This window comes from Balearica regulorum, chromosome 5, assembly GCF_011004875.1.
Source record: "Balearica regulorum gibbericeps isolate bBalReg1 chromosome 5, bBalReg1.pri, whole genome shotgun sequence".
Lineage (NCBI taxonomy): Eukaryota > Metazoa > Chordata > Aves > Gruiformes > Gruidae > Balearica > Balearica regulorum.
Genome location: NC_046188.1, coordinates 20,089,287 through 20,113,329, shown reverse-complemented (window position 1 = coordinate 20,113,329; position 24,043 = coordinate 20,089,287). Strand labels below are relative to the sequence as shown.

The 24,043-nt window shown below is 40.8% G+C and overlaps 2 protein-coding genes across 4 annotated transcripts in view; one reads left to right on the top strand and one right to left on the bottom strand.

The window, feature by feature from the left end:
• Nucleotides 1–4,833, top strand: part of SPATA7 (spermatogenesis associated 7) — a 43,686-nt gene extending 38,853 nt beyond the window's left edge. Inside the window, 4 exon segments of the mRNA XM_075753742.1 lie at nt 775–828; nt 2,118–2,195; nt 3,597–3,654; nt 4,001–4,833. Of these exon segments, the coding sequence (XP_075609857.1) occupies nt 775–828; nt 2,118–2,195; nt 3,597–3,654; nt 4,001–4,483 (673 nt within the window). The 3' untranslated portion in view covers nt 4,484–4,833.
• An 11,107-nt stretch (nt 4,834–15,940) lies between these two features.
• The window catches only part of PTPN21 (protein tyrosine phosphatase non-receptor type 21), a 47,565-nt gene continuing 39,462 nt past the window's right edge, over nt 15,941–24,043 (bottom strand). For all 3 annotated transcript variants that reach the window (XM_075753746.1, XM_075753748.1, XM_075753747.1), the window contains 2 exons: nt 23,648–23,808; nt 15,941–22,784 (listed from right to left, as the gene is read on the bottom strand). In XM_075753746.1, the coding sequence (XP_075609861.1) occupies nt 22,656–22,784; nt 23,648–23,808 (290 nt within the window). In that variant the 3' untranslated portion in view covers nt 15,941–22,655. The remainder of the gene's footprint in view (nt 22,785–23,647; nt 23,809–24,043) is intronic.

Genomic DNA, 24,043 nt, shown 5'->3' with positions numbered 1-24,043 from the left:
TGGCACTGGGAAGCCAATTAAGAAAGAGAGCTCTGAAATATATGAGTATTTTTGTCAGGAGTGAGAGCAATGACACATTAACACAGCTGTTAGTTCTGTACAGCCGAGCATATATCTGAGCTTAGAGACTATATATTTCTTACACAGTACTACAACTAAATACTGGATTGGTATTCCAATTGGTATTTCCTTTCAGGAAGAAGGTTCTCCAGACATCCCACCTTTTGCATCTATGATCTGCGAGAATTGCAGACCAGAGGCATTTCCCGTACCTTTTTCTGAAAATGTAACACTGAGATTTAGAATATTGTCTACAAAACAAGAACAGTGTTGGAAATCAGGCCAGAACCCAAGGGCTCCCAGCTGATTTTCCTCATTGCTGACCTAAGTATCGTGCATGAGTCACTGATTTGCTCTCTGGCCTTTTCATACAAAGGCATTTTACCTGAGGAAAAAATTGTACTGTGAGTATAAAAAGCACCCTTATGGATAGTGGCAGTTTGTATAGCATCTGAAGTAACACTGAGGTTTTTTGAGGTATTAGAGCAGTGCATCTAGTGAGGTGTTACAATACTCTTGAACCACAGTCTTTCAGGCTTCAATGTAAGCAGTGGATTTTGCTGCTGGAGCAGGGTTTGGGGTTGTTCTGGTGGGTTTTTGTCCAAGAGGAAGTGGGATAATGGCACAGCACAGCTCCAGAAGAAAGTGCGATGCAAGGTAGTATAAAGAGTTTTTGGAATGTTGCTCTCTCTTACCCTCTGATTTTCTGATTAGAGAGACATCATTGTATTCTCAGCAGTCTTCAGCAAGGAGGACTATTGAGGCTGAGTAAGTATGCTTAAACCATTTTTCTACTAGTTTGTGACATTAAACTAGAAACTCTTCCACAAAACTGATGAACTTGAAACAGTAAATAAGGACTTAAAGTGTTGTTCATAATTGACAGTAGAATTGACATGACTATGAATTGTTATATAACACTTAAAAATTTCAAGGTGAATCTAAAAATGAAGAAAATTCATTATAACTTCAGAAGATAGACTTCTCTTCTTGTCCTGTAGCTATACTTTAAATGTTTCCAATTCTTTTTTTGGTCTGTAATCTCTGAAGGAAATGTTGGCAAAATAAAATATCAAGTTGAAGGTCATTCTTACCACATTTCTGCTCTGAAATTTGATGACAATTAGAAGAAGTTTGAGTTATATTCAGAAACACTGCCAATGCTTTATCGTGTCCTTGGGAAAGTAACTTAACTCTTTGTGCTTTAGGACAGGCTTGTTCTTGCCTAACTTTGAGGATGTAATACAGGTATCGAAGATCAGCTCTAGACTATAGAGGGAACCAAAATGACCTGGATGACTAATTTTACATAATGAAAGTCATGCAAGATGTATCCCATTTTTTATTCTCTGTTTATTAAGACTGGAGGACGATTTAATAGAGCTTGATTGGATACTTTGGGATATTTAGAAAGATGCTCCACACTTTTGGAGAGTCTTCCATTTAGAGCAATTGGTATAAAAAAGGCTTTAAGAGGTATTAAAATACAAATCTGATCAAAGATGTGAAAGCCACATCTCATACTAACAGAGATTTTGTACATCAAAGAGTTTTTGTTTGAAAGGAATAGAGGCTGTCAAATAAGCACTTGTTTTTCTGAGCTTCCATTGAAAACTGGTAATTTTCAGCTGCAGTCAGATTTTGTAGAAGCTCCTTTGGAAGCCTTTATTCAGAGCATCATACTGCCCAGTTAGCACCCCTTTCTTCTTGAGTGCAAAACAGGTTCTGAACACTTTCCAAGATTTGCTGATTTCCTCACTCAGGAGGAAATCTGTGCTAATTTGTACCACAACAGAAAGTTAGCACAAACATGAAGCACCATAGTGACCTTTCTAACCATCTAATATGTTACACAGGGGTTTTTATTATTATTCAAATTGAATGAAAGGCTTAGTTTGTCCTGATCAAATTACCTTTTTGAAAAATAGCAGCTGGTGCCAAGAACTATACAATCATCTTAATGGCATTTCCCATAAAGGTGATTGGACCTACTGCATTGTGTAATATTTGTCTCTATTTTACAACATGTAACACTGGGTTTTCTATTTTCCCTGCAGAGAAGAGGAGCTTTTATATTTAGCTTTCATTGAAGATGTAACAAATGAAATTCTTAGCCTTGGGCTGTTTTCTGACAGGTAGGTTATGGTCGTTTTCAAATTTGTAATGCTGTGTCAGAAACGCATGGAGTCTGTAAGAAAGGGACGTAGTGTTTAGTAATAATTTCTTTGCCTTTAAGAATATATAGATACACTGTTACCCCTTGCTTTTGTTTTGCTTCCTTTTCTTTTTTGCTTTATGTAAGAAAGGGGAACTAGGAAAGACCTGTGGGTCATCTACTTCAATCTGCTGCTACGTACTGTGAGATAAAACCTCTGTTAGAAACTGACCTGGAATCCTAGGTGGCGTAATGCTAAGAAGAAATCATTTTACTCTGCAACATCTGTTTTGCTAAATAAACGCAAGTTACTAATCTTTCACACAATAGATCCTCCATCTCCCTTCTGTCCTTGTTCCTGTTTCAGTATGAATTCAATCTTCAACATGGGTTGTCAGGATTACGTACTGTTTCAGATAAGGGTTCACCAGTTGCTAAATCAAAATTTTTCAATAATTAGCAAGTTATGATACAATTCATGTACTTGAGTAGTACTCCTACATTCTTTTCGGTAACAGTTCTTTCTGATAAAGAACTCTCAAGTTTATAGAAAAAAAACAAAACCCTGCACTATCTCTGATACAGAATTTTAACCCATTTTTGTAATTCCATTTTCAAGGCAGTCTAATTTCAGCATAATATTCTGATCTTCCTATGGGTTGATAATGTTCCCAGCTGTTTTTCTATTCTGTGCGCTCTTTTTTTCCCTCATGTCAGTGCTATCAATGAGAATGTTAAATACACTAAATCCAAAAATTACTATTTGAGAAATTTCAAGAGAAGTCTCCCTCTGGTTCTTTCTAATAGTAATGTTGTCTTCCCTTCCTTACACTATTTCTCATGTAAGCTAGATTAAATTCATTTGGTCTTCTGGACATCTGTTCCAGTGACTGTGCACCTTAGTTGTCACAGGACACTTTCTCTGTGCTGAAACTTTTTCTAATCCTGCTTAAGCAATGGAAGAGAGCTCTCAGGACTGAGGACTCTTCTCTGGATTTTTTTTATGAAGATGGATTATATTCCTTCCCTATATTTACGCTTGTGTATATTACCCACTACGGTGCACCTAAGAGATTTCGGATACTTCAGCCTGCCAGTAAAACCACCACTAGACTGTTGGTTTCTCCCACCGCATAGTCCCAACAGACCAAACACACCCAGAGTTGTGCAACAACTCACCCCGTGGTTACCATCTGCTACCCAAAGCTGGCTCTGCCTGTGGAGCCCATGTCCAGTGGGATATGGACAGAGCATAATTGAAATGATCTTAATGGTCTCATTCAGCTAGGAAATGAAAATAAAAAACTAAGGTCATGAATTTATGTAGATCTGTTAAAAGTTGGTTTTCTTCCTGTGAAATCATTTCATTGTTCATTTGTAGAGTTCTGGAACAACTGTTTGAGTGTCATGTACAAGAAAATAAGAACCGTTTGGATGAGGTGGGTACTGCCCCTGTAATATTCTCCCTCTCTGCATATGACTTCAGGAATGTTTCCAAAGTACAGTGGAAATGCAGTCATATATTTGCAGTTAAAGGTAACCAGAGTGCTCAGTGGGGAGCATCTCTCTCCATAAATGAGATTTGCAGCCTCATGGATCATGGTGGATCAGGAGTCAAAAAAAAGGGACACTAGTCAACTCAGTTTGGTGGCACTTGCTGTATAATTTAGTCACTTGATTGCAAACAGCCTCCCTTTCCTTATGCCAGAATTAAGCCCCGAGTTCTGGGCAGCCAGGCACCGTGGGGCTGGAGAAGTGTCACCCCTTCCTTCCTTCACCTCCTAGAGCAAAATGCGCCACTTGTTGGATGTACTGAAAGCAGACCTCGGCTGCAGCCTGGGCAGCGGTGCGGAACAAATCCACACAGGCAGGGAAGCCTTTGACTCGCTGGATCTGCAAGAGTTTGATACAATGGAAGAGCTCAAGTTTACCAGGAAAAGTCAGAGGCAAAGAAAAGCAACAAAAAGTGAAGAATTCTTTGGGACCGTGGGCTTACCATTAAAGGAACCAAACAAATATGAATCACCAGTGTTCAGGGAAAGTTCAAAGGAGACACAGAGCAAGGATGACTTTTCAGAAGGTGTCGCTGACATGATGGATGCTAGGACAGAGTCTGATTCTTCTGTGAAATCTGAAGAAGACTCAGATGACACTTCACCCTCACGTGAGGCAACTTTAAACTTGGTTACTTGTGACAGTGATTTGGAAGCCAACAAGGAACTTGATGATCTTGAGGAAAGCTTTGCAGAGGCCCTTCAGATCACATGACTATTCATAATAGTTGTTAAATAGAGATAGAGCTTGTTCTGTGGAGAACTGCCATTTCTTAAATAGTAGTAAATTATTTCTTTTATTTTCAGTTTATTTCTGGTTAAATACTGCTAAAGTGTCTCTAGCAGGATATTGTTAATTGGGCATTGATGAATCGCTCTATTAATACAGACTCTAAAGGGTATAAGTGTCAGTTATAAAAAAATTTTGTATATTTTGTCTATAATTGTATAACAGAACTAACTTTTGAGAATATTAAAATTAGATGTATATTTTCAGAAAGTTGTAATAGTAAGTTATGAAATATGTATTGGTTTTTATTTATAATTAAAAAAATATTGCTAGTGCAGTTGTGGTCCTACTATAATGATCCAAAGTTTTGTAGTCTGCAAGAATTCAGCTTATGCAAATCAAAACATGGTATCCTCCATACCTGCAGAGCAGAGATGGAACTGTCTTGTCCATCCTGGAAGAGGGCATTGTTTGATGTTAAATCCCACTGAGGCACAAAGTTCTTGTAATCAGCTTTTTTCCTTTTGCAGTGGCTGTAGAATATAAAACCATACCTTTTCCTTGCATTACCTAGGGTGAAGTAAGGAATGAGTGTGGACAAGCAACTTTCCGAACACAAGGCTTTCTTTTGGTGCTCATAAATGATCATTCCTTCTTCAGCCCTCGACCATGAACTCAATTGTCTTATTCCTTGTACCAACAGGTATAAAGAGCCATTTTGCAGTAGTAGCTGCTCTCAGTCTTTGCCTAACCTCCTGTCAGCTTTCTGGCCTGAAAAGCACATTTATCTCTAACTACTGCCTTGTGGCAGCTCTTGTTTGTTTGTTTGTTTTATACGCAGCTCTTGAGCAGTTTAATCCTAGCTGTCCATGATTCAGCTGATATTTCTGGAAAGTGAAGATTGCAACAATTTTCAAACTGCACAACACTAAAATACATGGTTCAGTTTCTTGCATTAATGACCTTGGCATAGCATTCTGCATCAAGCTTTGGTTTTGAAAAAAGATTGGGTTGGGTACTGACTGATGGTTAGGACTATCTAGTAGAAGACACATCAGGCATCTTGTGCAGCAAATGAAGAAAAGGTGGTCTACTTTATGATTAAAGTTTAAATTGAAGTTAGCGCATGCATTGCACAGACTCAGCCCAAATTTCTTTGTCTAATCAGAGTACAGCTATTGCCTGGCTTCACATTACTGCAGAACGAGCTCAACAGGGTCTGAGGAAATGTCGGGATGTTACATCGTCTTGCTGTAGGTGGGGAACTATAAGAAGCCTTAAGAACGGGATGAAGCCTGTCCCTAAACACCTCTTAGGGTTGGTCTTAATCTGCTTCCTGTGAGGGCAAACCCAGCTCATACACACTGCTACCACCTCCCTCCCCTGTGGCTCAGCAGTGTCTAACAAAGACTATTGATTCTGTAAGCTAGATGACTCATTGCAGCTGTAAGTAACTCCAACAGACATAGACCACTGCTTCACCTGTGAAGCATAAACTTTTTTTGGGGGGAAAAACAGAAATCTCAAACTCTAGAGAAACACCAGTCGAACAAAAGCAACCTTTCTGGCACAGTCATCAGCATTGCAGCGCAGAACACAATTCCCAAAAAAAAGCAAAAGGCACTTTCCTGGCTGCTTTGGCCACAGTAATAAATTACGCTTGTTGACACTGATAGCAGACCAGGGTTTGCTTTAGCCATGTACACACGGCTGCGCAGACGGGTGCTAGCCTGTAATCTGCCGCGCTCGGCTGGCTGGCTTGTAAATCCAGCCTGTAGGTTGAGTGCTCTGGCTCGCCGAAGAGTAGGTGAGATAACGTGAGGATTTCGCATCCCTCCAACAAGACAAGCTCTGGTGAAGAGACACATGCCCACAGGGCTGATGCAGTACAGTGCAGGGATGGTTCATCTTCCATCACAGGTGATCAAAGCCCTTCTCCCATCCCCAGGGAAACTCCTTCTCTATTCCTTACCCCACAGAGCCGAAGGCAGGATGCACCTGGGGAGTTACTGTTTCTATTCTGTGAACAATTGTAACACAGAGGGACTGGTTAGAAAACTAAAGAGCATTGTTAGACGTATCCAAGTATAAAGCCTCTTTGCTTCTCAGCCAGGACTTCACCTGCTCTTGGGGCCTTCTATTCTGAGTTCTCCAATTTTGGTCAATAATGGAATTCAGGGGTGTTTTCCCTACCTGTCACTACACTGTATAATTTGCACGTCATAAAAAAAAAGATCACTCAGCAAACTTTGGCTTGTGGTCAACATGAGTCTGATTAAAGATTAGTAAGAATTTCACATTTAAATTCCTCAAATAAAAACAAAAACACACCACAGCAGTGAAAGTGGTCATGACATCACCTCACAGAAAGGTACAAATAATGACACACGCATTTCCTGTAGTATGAGTAACACAAAAATAAACAGTTCCTTGACCATATTTCCTGTTGATGATCTGTCTGAACATCAGTGACATTTTTTCTGGGTAGATGGAACTTAAAAGAGTAAATAAATTCACTAAAACAGACCTTTCACAAGGAAGGCATCTCTCTGCCTAAACCGTAACTGTGAGCATTTCTTGGATCCAGAGTGAAATTTCTGGTAAAGACACAGAAGATTGCGCACTCCAGTATCCTAGCAGCTGGAGCAGTCAGCCCAGTCCAAGGAACTGGTTTGTCATTGTACAGCCACTCCCACCAGATGGTGAGGAAAAAACATTCTAGATAGATAAACATTACATTTATAAAAATCAATTAGTTCATCTACAGATCCAATTCAGGCTATCCAGGGCTTAAAACTTTCTTGCTTTTAATTACATTTACTTTAAAGTGGTGCTTCAGACATAAGTTGTTTAAGCAGCTTGATATGCAAGCAAGCCTGACCCACATCACCGATAAGATTAATCAGCAGTGCAAGCTTTGGTTTTCTGGGGGGTTTCTTGGTGTCACCACCTTTTACTTGGTGATATACTCAGGTCTTGGGCCAAGCCATAGCAGAACAAGGTAGTCATGACACCATTACAAATCTGAATGCTTCAGAAGTAACAAACTCAGGAGCAGTCGGCAGCTGTGATCTGCAATGTAAAGACTTATTTCTGCCCAGATTTACGTGGGCGATGAGCACATGCATAACATTACTGTTTACTTCAAAAGGCCAAAAGCCCGCTATTATTACTTCGCTCTGTAACAAACCAGTCTCTTATCTTTAAGCCTACGGTTTTGTCATGACTGCTTTTGTTTTCAAAGGTAAGATTCTGTTTATCTACAAAGCAGAGTGGGGCTTTTGGTCATCTGAAGTAAAGATTAATGTGATGAAAGAAAAAGGTGTTTAGATGTCTTAGGACTGACCAGAAAACAAGAACCTGCAAGCAAAACCCAAGCTATCATTTTATCCCTGATCGACGCCACGTCTAAGACACCTACACATTTTTCATTTAGGCTTAGCTGCAGAATGCCTTCAGCATCCTGTTTCTCTGCATTTCTGTACATTTTCTGTACTTTTCTGTAATGCAGGCTGTTTCACTGCAGTGAAGGCACAGCTTGTAACCAACCAGACATCCCAGTAACACCCTTCAGTGCACTACTGGTCCACTGTGCCTGAGCGCCACTGAAAGGTAGCATTGCTGGGCCACAGCCTGGAGGAAGGAGAAGTAGCAATGGGAAATGAATGTTAAAGGGAATGTAGGAAGAAAGGAAAGCGGAAAGGGAAATTGTTATTTATTCTATCTTTTAAAAATGGTGAGACCTGTTACCAGGTAGAACACAGATGCAGAGTAAAAATTTAGTTGCCACTTTGTTAACATTGGTCTTCAAATATATTTTAGAGCTCCCTCAATTTTTCCACCTCTGTATTGTAGCATGTTGTCGTGGTTTTACCCCAGCCAGCAGCTGAGCACCACGCAGCCGCTCGCTCACTCCCCTCCATCGGGATGGGGGAGAGAATTGGAAAAGTTAAAGTGAGAAAACTCGTGGGTTGAGATAAAGACAGTTTAATAGGTAAAGCAAAAGCCGCACGCACAAGCAAAGCAAAGCAAGGAATTCATTCACCACTCCCCATGGGCAGGCAGGTGTTCAGCCATCTCCAGGACAGCAGGGCTCTGTCACGTGTAACGCTTACTCCGGAAGACAAACGCCATCACTCCAAACGCCGCCGCCCATCCCCTCTCTTCCCCCAAGCTCCTTATAAACTGAGCACGATGTCATATGGTATGGAATATCCCTTTGGTCAGTTTGGGTCACCTGTCCTGTCTGTGTCTCCTCCCAACTTCTTGTCCACCCCCAGCCATCCCACTGGCAGGGCAGTGCAAGAAGCAGAAAAGGCCTTGGCCCCGTGTAAACACTGCTCAAGAATAAGTCCATAGAACAAAAACATCTCTATATTATCACTGCTGTTTCCAGCACAAATCCAAAACATATCCCCACACTAGCTACTATGAAGAAAATCAATCCTCTCAGCTGAAACCAGGACACGTGTATTTGAGACCTAAAAAGTTAATGAAAGAGAGAAAAACCACAAAATTATAACTCAGGGTGTACTTAAGGGAGCTATGGGAAACTCCAGCATCCCACTTTAGTTTTTAGGCACCCGAGGCAGGAGCATGGGCTGATAAGCAAGTGCAGGGCACTGCAGCTGTGTGATGTCTCTAGAGCCACCAAACCTTTCTTTCTGGCACTTCCCAGGCACTTACCCTGCAGTTCTCAGGAGCTAACACCTGGTATGTACACAGATTACAAGGAACTGAACAGCAACCAGTGATTTTTATAATTTCTCACTCTCCAGAACAACCAAACCAGATACTCACAAGCAGTCCAGTCTTCCTGTTTCCTTTATCAATAGTGAAACCTGCTTCATTCAGAAACAACCATCTTCAGTTTCCATGCCAAGTAGCAAAGCTAGCGATACACAAACAGGTGAGTGGTAAATTGATCTCCTGCACCAGCCATTGCACCAGCATGGGTCACAACCAGTCAAGGGATCCAGTTTCAAAGCCTGTAGCGGGTCGTGGGCCAGCGGAAGCTGAGCATGTCACAGGGATAATGCATCGCTGGGAAGGGAAAGAAGAATCAGCAGTTATCAATGGCACAACAAATCATCAGTTGAGCTGTAGAGCACCCGTAGCCCATCTCCATCTCAACCACCTTAAGAAAAACCTAGGAAAACTCCAGGATATCAGGCGGTCCATGAGTAGTAAGAAGAAGAGTTAATTCAAGTGAAGGGAACCAAAGTTAAGAATGCTGTGTCTGGTGTGCACGGGATTTTCTGTTCTCTGTAGAAAGCCTCCAGAGCAGCTGGGCTCTCTCTTCAGGCCTCCTAAAGGGACTGATCCTTCTAGCTCATCCACTAAGCTAATTCCAGCAGACAGCGAACGGCAGGAGGTGTGCCTGACACCCAGGTGACAACACACAAAAGTTGCATTTGCATTCATCTTTTAAACTGTGAGACTGGCCTGCAAAAGGTGTGGGCTCTCAACCCAGCGCCATGTTTCGAGCTGGAGGAATGCCAGAGGCACCGAACATCCATCCCCACTGGACACAGGCACAGGCTACTGCTGTGCCCTCACTGCTCCTGGAGATCACAGGCTTCGGCACACACAGTCTCCCCTGCAATCCTTCCAGCCCGACCACATCGGAGGAATGAAATTAGACCTTGAGAAGGGCAAGTAAAGGCTACATAAATGGAGTAGGGAGGCATATGAAACCTGAGAGAGAAACTCGAACACAGCCTCAGCCTGGCAGGCCACAGAGCTATGCTGTCCCATTCTCACAGAGGGCAGGCAGCGTGATCTGTAGCACGAGGTGCAGAGCTCTCTGCAGTTATCCCAAGAATTCAGCAAGCCCGTAGGACTCCCCTTACAGTATCTGTGCGAGGGCTGTAGCATACCTTACATCTCACAGCAGCCAGAGCCCGATTCCAGAAGATGAGTAACAGAACTATGAGATGACCCCAGCTCTTCCCCGCTATCTCTTTCTCTCACTCATGAGCATGCTCACATGCCAAATAAGAAGAGAAGCTACGTGTCAAAGGCCATCAGCTCTCCTGTCAGCCTGAGAATTCCTTGCAGGACCTCAGAGATGTAGGCTCTCCAACTAGAAATTCAGCACAGAGGCATCTGGCACCCTGCTTTTTCCAGATGTTTGACACAAGCAAGACCAGAGATTTTACAGATAGCATAGGTTTGGGAGCTGGCTATGAGGCTTCCCAAACGCTGGGCACAACCATCTCAGATAACAGTGGATTGTAAGAGAAAGATAAAAGAGCTCCTCGAGCTCTCATCTCAGTTTCCCTTTCCCCAGAAACAAGCTTGCATGATGGGTCCTCTCCTCCCACTTCAACCTTTATGCAGGGGCTTTCAGCTTACACATAGGTCTTTCAAAGGCCCTCGCTGTAGCTTTCCATAGCACGTGTTTTCTCCACGGCTGTTCCTCAATATTTTAACTTCTTAGAGCCTCTGTTCAGTTCACTTCATGGTGCAATCAAATCTCCCCAAAGAGTTCTTGGGCACATCTCCACAACCAGCTCCTTGTTGTCCATCCCTTTACCCAAAGAAGCAACTGAAAGGTGAGAGCACCCACGATGCAGTCTCAGGCATGCTCCAGTAACTAAGCTACGGGGCAGCTGAGCAACAGGATGGGCCTAGCTTCACAGGTATCAGGACAATTCAGCCTGTAGGATTAGTGCAGTATTTCCAGTTTCTTTCAACAGAAAAAGTAAACTAGCCTCAGTTCTGCTTATTTGTCATTATTTAAACAACAGCATTGTGCAAAGGGATAAGGCTGACCTTTTGTCCTGAAAACAGGCTCAAGTGGAGCATTTCACTTCCAGCTCAATGGCATAAATGCACTGAAAGTGCTAAAGTCACCTTGGCAGCCCTCCTAACTAATGCTGTGGCACTAAAGGTAAATTTTTTGCAGACTGCATAGAGTGCATACACTCAGCAATGGTCCTTATTTTAGGTGGATTGTTTTTTTCACAGTGCATCAAAGCTACTGCATCTAATACCTGTCATTTGGATTCCTATGACTCTTTTGATTGAGCTGGCTGTGGAACAGCTCCTTCTGATCTCTAAAACCTAAGAGGAACTTGGGAAGAAGACAAATCCTTCATCAACCATCTACGGATGGAAGAAGATCAGAGGACTGGAGCACCTCTCCTATGAAGACAGGCTGAGACAGTTGGGGTTGTTCAGCCTGGAGAAGAGAAGGCTCCAGGGAGACCTTATTGCGGCCTTCCAGTACCTGAAGGGGCCTGTCTGGAAAGCTGGACAGGGACTGTTTACAAGGGCATGTAGGGATAGGACAAAGGGTAATGGTTTTAAGCTGAAGGAGGGTCGATTTAGATTAGATGTTAGAAAGAAACTCTTTACTGTGAGGGTGGTGAGGCACTGGAACAGGTTGCCCAGAGAAGCTGTGGATGCCCCCTCCCTGGAAGTGTTCAAGGCCAGGTTGGATGGGGCTTTGGGCAACCTGGTCTAGTGGAGGGTGTCCCTGCCCATGGCAGGGGGGTTGGAACCAGATGGTCTTTAAGGTCCCTTCCAACACAAACCATGCTATGATGCTATGATTCTATGATACTATACATTTGTTTCTATTTTTGGTGAACAACTGCACTTTCCTCCTCTTTCCTAATTACATTTTGATCCTGACTACTAACATAATGCAGTTTCCCCTTCTCCTTATGAAGGAGAAAACAGATATCCTCGTTTGGACAGGGAATCGCTACAGGAACCCATGCACTCTAGCAAGAGCCACAGTGGGTGACAGAAGGCGGTAGGGATCATTTTCACGTAAGGCTGAAAGAATCATCCAGCAGGACAGAGGAATAAAGAATCACCTACCAGCACCCTGGAAGGAACAAGTCCTTGGGCCCAGTGTCCCAGGGGAAAATTTCACCATAACAAGTGCGATCAGCAGGCCAGCTGTCTCAGTCTGGTTGAGCCGCTGTGTTGCATGTGATTTTCTTCTTAATCCTTCTCGACCCGCTGTCAGGAACTGAACCCCGAGTTTTGATAGACTTGATTCTTGTCTATATACTTGTCTTTTTCAAGCCAGAAGTCACCCCCAAAGAAAATCTAATGATATTTACTGGTTATCATAGCTGGCCTACTTCTGCAAGATAGCTTTCAAGACCACGAGAAATAAAAATAATGTCCTATTTTTAGCATGTCAGTGAAAGGATGGCTTAAACAGGAAAACTGGGGCAGCACAATTCCCTAAGATTTATAATTTCAAATTAAATTGCTTCTCCTAATCCAGGAAGAGCAGTAAACATTTGGCAACTGATGGAATTTAAAGTGATGGAGACCTACAGCTCCTGGTCTTCAGGAGACAACTCAAATTTTTGAAATATCGAGTGAGCACTTGCTATTTGTGGAGGCTCAGAGACAGTCACTTCAGAACAAATGAATTTACTTATATACTGCTATGGTGCAGGAAACTCAATAATCCCTGATAAATCTGCTAAAATAGTAACTTCCACATTATCAAACTAAAACCAAACTATCCGCTAATTTCCTGAAGTCTTTTGCTAAAGGTTTTGTCAATGGAAAGACATTTTCAGCTTCAATCAGTCATGAATAGCACAGCATGTAGACAGAAGAAATCAGATACACACATGCATACACAAAGTATGCAGTTCTTTCAAATCACTGATTATCAGTATTAGCCAGGATTGACAGAGGCTTTCTTCAGAGGTACTTAACACCAGTGAAAATTCTTCATTCGCCTCTGGGTATGATAATTCGGGGGCTGTTCGTGGAAGGATTTGATGTCCTTCTAAATTTAAGTAAGGCGCATGATTGTCATTTTAGAAATGGCTAATAATAATAATAATAATAATCTGAGCCTCATCTGCAAGCCCTCCAAGTCTTTTCCGGTTGTTTTGTTTATTACAGCAGATATTATAAATCCATAGAATAAGCAGAGCAGCAAATAATATTGGTTTGGTATGTTGGGGATGCCAGGTGTTTGGTTTAAACATAGGTGCCCATCTGAAAGATTGTCATGCAGATCAGTCTGGGAGATGTGGTGATTGATCACAAATGGGACAGATTTTTTCTAAGCTCTACCCCTTCTAGTTCCTGCATCTATGTTGTGCCTTTTTGCAAGCAGAGAGCCCAAGAACACACATGGGCCCTGAAGTCCTCGCTTCAGCAAAATTCCCAAAGAATGCCATGAAGTCAAATGTTACAACATGCCGTCAACCCTGCGCACCTCTGAAAGACAAAGAAGTTTTGTGGTAAAATAGTCCCAGGTTCACCCGTACCCTACTTACGCTTGTTTTTTTCTTTAAATTAATGAGGCTAGTTTAAAGCAATTTTAGTAACAACAGAACTAGCTCTCTCTCTGGGGAGATCTAATCGTGGCCTTCCAGTACCTGAAGGGGCCTACGGGAAAGATGGAGAAGGACTATTTATCAGGGAGTGTAGTGACAGGACAAGGGGTAATGGGTTTAAGCTGAAGGAGGGTCGATTTAGATTAGATGTTAGAAAGAAACTCTTTACTGTGAGGGTGGTGAGGCACTGGAACAGGTTGCCCAGAGAAGCTGTGGATGCCCCCTCCCTGGAAGTGTTCAAGGCCAGGTTGGATGGGGCTTTGGGCAACATGGTCTAATGGAGGGTGTCCCTGCCCATGGCAGGGGAGTGGAACTAGATGATCTTTGAGGTCCCTTCCAACCCAAACCATTCTGTGATTCTATGAGTCTATGAAGTATCAGAACCACCATTTCCCTAACCATTATGTTCCACTGGAGCCACAGAACTGCCATCACTCAAACACAAGTGCTGATGGCAGAAGGTGCAACTTGCCCAAGAGCCAGACTGAGCCAGTGGGATACACAGCAATACGAAATAACTTGCCTAGTTCAGAGCAGAGGAGCATTCACTCATCACCCAGTCCTCATTCAACCTCAACTCTCCTGCAACATCATACTCCTGTCAGTACTTACATAAGCGACATTCCCACCATACTCACAAATTGTGATCCTCCACAAGTAGCCTCCTCCAGGCTGCAGGAGGTAAACTGGCAACGTTTCTGTGGTACAGGGCAGCTTCTGTCTTCATGCAGAGTCCAGCCTTCCAGGGGATGCTCATAAAAATAGTGGAGAGAGAACACACATTTATATGCTGTCATTGACCCCCTCAGGGAAAAGGAACAGATGTAATAAAACCCCATCAGATCCTAAACAGAGCAACTGTCACCTGTAAAGCTTCCAGCTGGGTACCTAGCATTGCTGAGTTTCACGTAATCTGTCTGCAGCCATTCCAGATTTAAACAGCCCTAAGAGCAGAATAAGAGCTACTTCAGCTCCCCTAGTCAAGGCACTAGGCTAGGAACTTCTCTCATCAGCTCCACTAAGTTTCTCTTGTACCAAGTCCTGTCGCTCTTGCCCAAGAAAGCTGCTGGCCGGCTGTGCCAAATCCAAGAGTCAAGATGCTTCCCTGTGAGCCAGCTCTGGCACCAGAGGCTCTACTGGGGATTTTACAGCGGCTGGAAAATAACAGCTACAGTTTAGAGCAATTTGCATTTAGGGGAAATTTAGGTTTCTGTAGAGACCTTTGCCTCAGGTCTAAAACCAGTCTAAGTCAGTCTGATCAGAACTGCTGGGTGTTTTAACCATGCGTCTAGGACCCTGAGAAGTCACACTTTTCTGATTTTGAATTCATGTCAAATAAGAGAGCTTTGCCTATATTGACCATTTCACAGAACATTCCCCAGGATTTGGGAACTGATCAGACAAGTACGTAGATAACTGGTATGTTACCATCTTACCTCAACTAATGCCATCAAATCGAGCATACCTGGAAGACAAATTTTAATTAAAAGCCTGGTTGTTTCTAATATAGTTAAGTGGGCAGTGCATTAGGTGTTTAGCCAAGACATGGGAAGTGCAGTTGTCCAGTCTGAAACTGCAATGTCCAGCCTGCAATTAGTTTATCATGACATTATGTGGTCTTGTGTTGCACCAGTTAATACAGCGAGCCTTCTGTACCACCTCCCTTTTTGACTGTCAACTACAAAATGAAGAAAAAATTCAGTGTTAATTATTGGTAGCAGCTTCAATGATACCAAGTATACAATCAACTTTCTCACATGCTTTGGGAAAAGGTATTTCAACTTTCAAAACACTTTTATCCCTCCTCCACTTAAAGGTTACAGGGAAATTCAATGTTCAATACTAAATATAGCTTTAGAAAATGCAAAACATTATAAACTGTAATTATAGGGTAGCAGGAGCAGGCGCAAGACTTTCCTGCCAAAAAGATAACAACTATTAGTATTTGACAGTACAAGTTTTATCTTCGTACTGAGATGCAGGACAGTACTTGCAGCGCTTCAGAAGAGGGATAGCAACTTTGTGTACAGAAGGTCAAGTACCAACCTAGAACTACACATTCAAACTAAGTTCACTGATTTTTCTTTCAGTAATAGAACAACAAAAACTCATAGTTGCTTCAAATATTTATTTCCATGGCAAAAATAGACTATAATATATTCATTTCACATATATTACATTCAGAAATACAAGCTTTTCTATGAAACACAATTTGTACATTGTTTTACAAACCAATTTCAGTTTTACAAGAATTAAAGCTGTTTTGATTATACATTTTTACAATATTGGTGGCAAGACAGCAAAAATAGACATGTTAACCACTAGCTTCGTACTAGAAAGTAATACTTCATGTTTGCTACTGTTTAAACAAAGTCCCATTTAAGTCCTTGCATACTGGCTCAAATGAAAATGGAACAAAATGGAGCCAGATCCTGCATTCCTCTGACGTTAAGGACTCAATCCTACAAAACTGCTGAAAGGACTTCAAACACCCATGTCCTTTAACCGAATGAAGAGATTTCAGCAATGTACAGGAGTGTACATACTTAGTGATTTGCCAGGTCAAGCCTCTAAAATTTCCTTCCAAGTCCCCACAGATCAGCCATAAAGAGGACAAGTATGTTGGGTATTTCAAAGCAATTTAAGAAAGTATCTTTGTAAAAAGCATATACACCTTGTCTGTCAGAATTATCCAGGATTAGCAAGGTGACAGACTGGAGGATTTTACACGGGTTTTCCCCTTTGAGTTTCCTACCGTTCTAAAAATTAATGGCAATTGCAAAGTCTTTAGAGTATTTTAAAACTCTCCTAATTTTACCTAAATATTTCCAAATGGAAAAACAGCATTTAAATTCCCTTTATAAAGGTTAGGCACCTTCTGAAACTGTGCTCATAGAATTAATAATTTGGTAGTTTTGATTGCCACGTATCTGAACCAAAATAACGTTACAGTATCTACAGACTTGCTCTCTAATTTGCCACAGGCTGGATCTGTTGTAAACTCTATTTATTAGGTTCTTTGCATTTGATTTCTATCTTCGTTCCCCAATTAGAGTGAAGAATGGACTTCCAAAGAACAACTACACTGGAGGTTATTCTTCACTGCTGAACACAGCATCATGTGGAAGACAGCAAAGAATAGAACCAAAGGCCATTTAGCAACTGTTTTTTGAAATGCTCATTTAAGTTAACAACTCCTTCTTTTCTCAGCCCCTGAAGACCTTAAAGTAGCCTATGTGATGCCAAGAGAACGCACCAAGTTAGCTGGTCCCCAGCAGGATCTTACTAAGAATTTTTTATTTTTTTTACAGACATCTTTGCAACAGCTGTTAAAAGTTTAAGCTTTTCCCCATACCTTAGCCCAATATTAGAGATTCTCTGAAGTTTTAATATCATTGTACTGCAACATAATTTCTAAGCACATGTTAAATTCCGCATTTCAAGGGCCTGATTTTCAGCCCAGCCTTAACCTGGTACAATTCACACCTATTGTGAACACCTGGCTGCCTTCATAAAGTGTTTAGACTTTCAAATCTTCTAACCTGCACCGATCAGAAATTATCACTGCAAAATTGCATGTATGCCTATTCCCCCTGCAGTTTGCATGTGTAAAACCATAGACCATGGTTTGAAAAATCTGACCTTCAATAGGTAAACAGAAACTGAGCTGACAGATTGGATTAAATACATTTGGAAAGGAAGATATGTAAAAATAACAGAGCCTCTGAAAAAATATTTGGAGTTTCAAAAATTACATTTTAAAAAGCCAGTAAAAATAACACCTATGACTACATATTCACTTACCCTACCATGCCATGAAATACATACCATATGAATCAAACCCTTCTAGCAGCTCTACTGCGAATACGCAATGTTCCAAATCCTCCTCCAAATGCCTTCAGCATTCCTCAAATCCTCACTCTCTACTTCCAACATTTTCTCTTTTCACAAGAGAATTTCTTCCTAACTATATCTCAGCTACTTTTCCTTTGAATGCTGTAGCTTCATGCATGCACATTCCTGATGCATTCTTTTGGTTAATTCTTGTAATCTGTATTTAAATTTAAAGCAGACACGTGAGTATTCATGCTTTAAGGGCTCAAGCTTTCATTGGCAATAAGCCTGTTTTAATTCCTACAAGATCAGGAAGAATTGCGGGAATTTTGCATCTTGCAGGACTGGACTCTGGCTTTGCAATATTGAAAAAAAAAACCACCCCAAACCTTGAAATCTGAAGCACAGAGTTCTTAGCAATTGAAGGGTTGTTTCTTTTAAATTAATAATTTCAGCTAACTATTGAAACATAGTAATGAGTTCACTATTTTAAGTTCAGAGTATTAGTAATGCTACTGATATTAAAACTGAGGTCTCATTACGCAGCTAGCTTGTATGATAAATGACCCTGCAGTTCCCAAGTTTGGTCCAGAGGCCATTGAAATATATGAGCCACTTGACTTTAACAGCTGCTCCAACAAGAAAAATGTAGCAGCAGCCTCAGGTAGTCTTAGTTATTAAATTTAAGAAGCTATTTTTGGAGAAAATTGCTCCAAATGTCATCCATTTAAAAAAAAAAAAAAAAGATAAACAGGATTATGAGAGGAACCAAAAATACATTTCTCAAAATGCCACGATTTTTTTCCATTTTAGTACATATTCATTTTACTTTTACTTGTCATTATTTTACTTTGTTTTCTAAATGTTGATGATAACTTAGAGCAGCTTTTCATCCACAGAAATTATAGGAACTCTGCCTTGCTCACCTGCTTTGAATTAAATGTATTTCTAGACAGAAACCATAGCACCCTACACTTGTAGTTTTTACCGTTCACTCGTGCAAAAGGTATCACACTGAGAGCAATACTAAGGCATGAAACTTTTCCTGCTCTTCACAGGACAGCAGAAAAAGGAGAGCACTGCTGTGCAGGCTGCAGACGAGCTGTGCAAAACTTCCCTGTGTACCAGAGAGCTTCATCCTCACAGAACGGGGCGAGGAGCGATTTGCAGCCTACAGCTAAGCCTGCTACGTCAGTGACATCTTTGCAAGGAACAGGGCTCTGACTTACGTTCTTGGAGAAGAGCTGCTAGCCCAAGACTGCAAAGATTCACCAACCAAAAAAATCCCTCTCATCAGAGCAACCAAGAAAGAAATTGAACATCCAGAAAGCCCTCGCTACAATTTGTGGGTTCTTCTCCTCAATATTCATACAATTTGATCCTAAAAAGCATTTTCCACCTAGCCCACAAAAGACAGTCAAATCTGTCTCTTCACAGTATATAGCACCTTTATTTATCCCTGAGAGCTCTGACATCCCTAGAGATCAGCATCATCTTTGCCGTTTACTGCAAGAATGTCTTCAGACAACTTTTCTTTCTGAAAAAGTAAGCTCAGATCTTGCATAATAATCTGGTTTCATCCCCATAAAAACAGAAGCACATTTGGCAAAATGGACAGCCTTGTAGTGGAAGTTTTAAGCTTTTGACAAATAAATCCACCTCTGACATTGTGACTGGATTTGCACAGTAGATGTTCTTATAACGTCCAACACTTCACAAAGCACCCAGCGTAACTACAGGTAAAAAAAGTATCCCTTTTCAAGGCTCAGAACAAAGTGCTAAAAACTGAATTTTAATTTAAAAGTTAACTGAAAATCTAAACAATGGTTTTAAAATTAATTTTCTTACTGGAGGTTGTGAAGTCTATTTTCATTTGGTATCTTAGAAGAGAAACTGCTCATTTTCAGTGCTCACTTGGAGCAGTATGTTTACATACCAAAGTAATCCTGCTGTCTTCAGTAGGAAAACTCACATAAAGTCAAGTCTATTATGGTCAAGTCTATTAATGCAAAAACAGACTGCTGGTGGACAGAACTGAAAGCTGAAGTGGAGGAGGTAGCAGTGTTATGCTTAAAAAAATAAATCAAGACAGTGACTACCAGGTTAGAGAGCAACCGCCTCTAAAAGTGAACACAACTTCTTTCAGCAAAACAGAAAAGCATGGCAAAATAGAGACATTTCCTCACCCACCTCAGATAACCCGCTAAGTTTTGGAATAAATTGCTTTGTTTAACTGCTCCTTTTCACAGAATCATAGACTGGTTTGGGTTGGAAGGGACCTCAAAGATCATCTAGTTCCAATCCCCTGCCATGGGCTTGGACACCCTCCATTAGACCAGGTTGCCCAAAGCCTCATCCAACCTGGCCTTGAACACTTCCAGGGAGGGGGCATCCACAGCTTCTCTAGGCAACCTGTGCCAGTGCCTCACCACCTTCATCATAAAAAATTTCTTCCTTATATCCAACCTAAATCTACCTGTCTTCAATTTAAAGCCATTTTAATGCCTCACAGCTGATACTCTGTTCCAGTAAATGCTGAACAGCTAAAAATTTTTGCTTGAAGTTGTGGTTGTATATAATTTCACTAAAAGCAGCATGTATCAGGTTATGAAGATCACTGTCCAAACTTGAGAAATGGAAATGGTACAAGCTACATTTTAGAGTATACTTTCCCATTCAAAAATATTTCTGAAGATATAAGTGAACTCTGGCAAAAAGTAGCAATGTTTTTAAAATACAGCATGATACAAATAGCTAACTATGTTTGTGTCTTTCAATACTTCTGTTGACACAGGTATGTCAAATTGGTTTGTTTGCAAGATTTATATATAAAGAATCAGTCTTCAGTAATTGGTTTCCTCTGGACTTCCAGCTTTACATTTAGCAATTAATTCTTCCTAGACATTTTATAGTTACAAAAAGAATATTTTTTCCTCCATGTGAAATATTCAATCTTACTTTTACTGAAAGTAGAACAATTCAGACTGCCTGAAAGCAGACCAAATGCACTAGAATAATATAGTGTACTTTAAAGTAAGCTATTTTGTATAGAATGACATATTAGCACAAGGTCATTTGGACTGTGTGTTTTTCTTTGTGGAAGTAGCTTATTACAGAGGAAATTGAGGCAATCTATTTCTTATTATTAATTAATGTTTTGGGAAACAATTACTGTTTTGAAGGGGTTTTAATTATTCATAATTGTTTCTAAACCCTTGTTACGGCTCAGAAAAATAACATAATTTCACCAGTGATAAAAATGACTTTCAGTCTCATTTCATTTCACTAAGCAGGTATCAAGGGAAACAGACACTTAAACATGCCTGCAGACTGGTTTTTTTAGAAATTAAACCAGATATCTACAAACTAATAGCTCACATCTGAGTAGGAATTTTCAACTCAGCATCTCAAAACACTTGAAAAGGCAGGTAAAACCACACTGTCCCCATCTGAAAACCACAGACAGGGGATTATTTAGGGATACCACCATCAGACCAGACTCATGGGACAAAATGGGAACTACCAAAGGTACGACTCATCTTCAGGTCCGTGCCATAGCCATTGACTCAGCCACCTACACAGCTACTAAGATACCCACATCTCCAGTGTTACCTCTAAGAGCTCTTATGTTCTGCAGGTGTTCTCAAACGGCTTCTGTGGATATTCTTTGCAAGAGCAAAGCAAGATCTGTTCTAGTACTGACAAAATAATCTGGAGGATTCTACAGAAAATTCCAGTGCTTTAAAGGCTCTCTTGACTGGGAACATAAACATTTTTAATGGTCATCTTTGCACTGTGTAAACCAGCAATCATAGCTGCCACACCTCCTCCATTATGTTTCATACGATCATTTCCGCTTCACCACTATGCACCTTCTTCCTCCAATTTTGGTTCTCTCACTTCATCAATCTAAAAGGCTCTTCCTAAAATAACAGGTTAGTAATGGTATATTACCATATGAAACAATGCATGATTATAGTTTCTATGTTTAACTACATAAATAACAGAGCAAAAAAAGTGCTTAAAACGTTTGCATCCACTTTGATTTCAGCCAGTAAAATCAAACTGTCCTCTAAATATATGAATAATACTGAATATCTACTTTCTCTCATACATTTGTTTCCAATAACCTTGTAGATAATTAGAATATTTTTCCCCTGCTTGTTGCCCACAACTCAGTAGGTAAACATACCTCTGCTCAAATGGAAGTTATCAACATTTAACATCAACTTTCACTTATCAGTTCTATTACACGGCACTACAACTAACTACTAATTGCTTCCCCTAGTACTTTTTGCATGATTTTTGAAAAGTTAGTTCAAATGTTGTCAGTCTTGTCCTCAGAAAACATTATGCTGTTTAAAAAGTTTTGGGTTGTGGTGTTTTGGGGGTTTTTTAATTAAAAAATTATGACTATAAAAATAACTGTCCTTAAAGCAACAGCTTAAAATATCTAAGAGCTGCAAATTTTGCTGAGTAAACCAGAGGAAACCAAAAGTTCATTTTAAAAAATATAGATGTATTGTTCTAAATATAAAATTGAAAGCAGAATGAAACTGCATAAGACCTTGACATTCCCAGGGACCAGGTTTCTCACCTCACTTGCATCTACAGATTTTATCTTTCGCACTGTTAACAATTATGTTTTAAAACATAATGTTAGTAAAATTGTGCCATGTACGTCCATTCCATAAGATACTTATTTTGCCCAGAGTAACACCATTCTAAAGAATGTATGCAAGTGCTACAGCCCAGCACAAGTAAAATCATTCCCTAATATGACCGCAGCTGAACATGGGAAGAAATTAGTCCGGCAAAGACCCTGCTTTGCAGGGACTGTTACACTGACTTGCATTTAACAGTCATATACCAGCCCTAAAAGTTAACTGTGTGATTCATCATATGAAGAAACCACCAGTGAGAGCAGGTCTGCCTAGACAACTGCAATTTTCTTTATGTAAACTTTTGCCATGTCCCTTAGGAAATGGCAGGGATTATATAAGTCTAGAACTTTTGAGAAACTGAATGAGAACTCCATAGACGAAAGTGTACTGCGAAAGAGTCTGCACCATCATCATTCTCTGCTGCCTCAACATGTCCAGCACTCTTGGGATGTCCAGCATCTGGAGGAAAAGAACAAACCATTACAACTGACTGGTGAGCAAGGAGACTGGCTTGCACTTTCTCAGCAGGAGGTTCAGAGCAGTACCAGTGACCTAAGGACTGAATCAGCTGCTCTAATTTCAACTCTGACAATTCATTGCCCAGGTATGGACTGCACTACACCACTAACCATGCCTACCTCCTCATTTGTGAAATATGCTTAATATTAAATTTGCCTATCTCATGGGGTAAGGGTCTTCACAAACCTAATGGCTGCACAGCGTCTAAAAGTCTGCACAGTGTTAGGACAAGGATGCACAACAAAACAGTTTGTTGAGTCTCAGCTGGAATATTATATCATTAATAAACACTTTACAGCTGTCCACTTCTGGCTAAAAGCTGATAGGACTAGGTTTTGTTCTATTAAACTACTGCTTTGTCCTGCGCCGAGACTGATACTGCAAATGCACTAAACTTAGGAACAAAATATTTAATAACAAGCAGAGACACTGGCTACAAAGCATGTTCTTGAATATTATTCATTAAAACTAAGGCATGAAGTAAAAAGTGGTAAAGTCAGGGCAGAATCCTGAAATATGCTTAGTAGCCTAGGGCATACCTTGTTCCACTCAGTGACTCAACATCTTACGGACTCAAGAATCCAAATTAGCATTCCAGTACCCAGCATGTAGTGAGCAACTCTAGAAGATTATTAACTTCTGTTGAATTGCCAAGAGCTCTTTCAATCAGAGTTGTAAGGGCTCTTCCAAAGGCCATATTTTGGGAAAGCTCAGATGAACAGCCATAAAATATTTATTAAACAGGTTATTTACTCTTCCACTACCTAACGTTATTTAAAGCACGAGAAAGAAAAAGAGATCACCTCGTTGTGTTCCAAGCAAGCGATCATGATCTCTGACAGTATGACCACTCCTGTCCGTCCTACGCCTGCACTGCAATGTACCAGTACAGGAGGATTAGTGTTTTTAGGATCCGCGGTGCTGTTCGTATGGCGCCGCACTGACTGTATCTCTTCCAAGTATGCTATTAAGTTCAACAAGATAAGAATAATCAGTTTAGGAGATGAAGCCACATAAGCCATGTTATTACACTGTATGACCACCAGAAAAGTAGTAATTAAACAAATGACATCCCACAGAAAAATGACACACGGTGTAAATCACAAGTCATATCCCAACCAAAGCAATACAGAACTATAAAGATCATCAAACCTTCCTTGCCTTGTTTCCCTATTCCCCACCAAAGGCGGCTCGTGGCC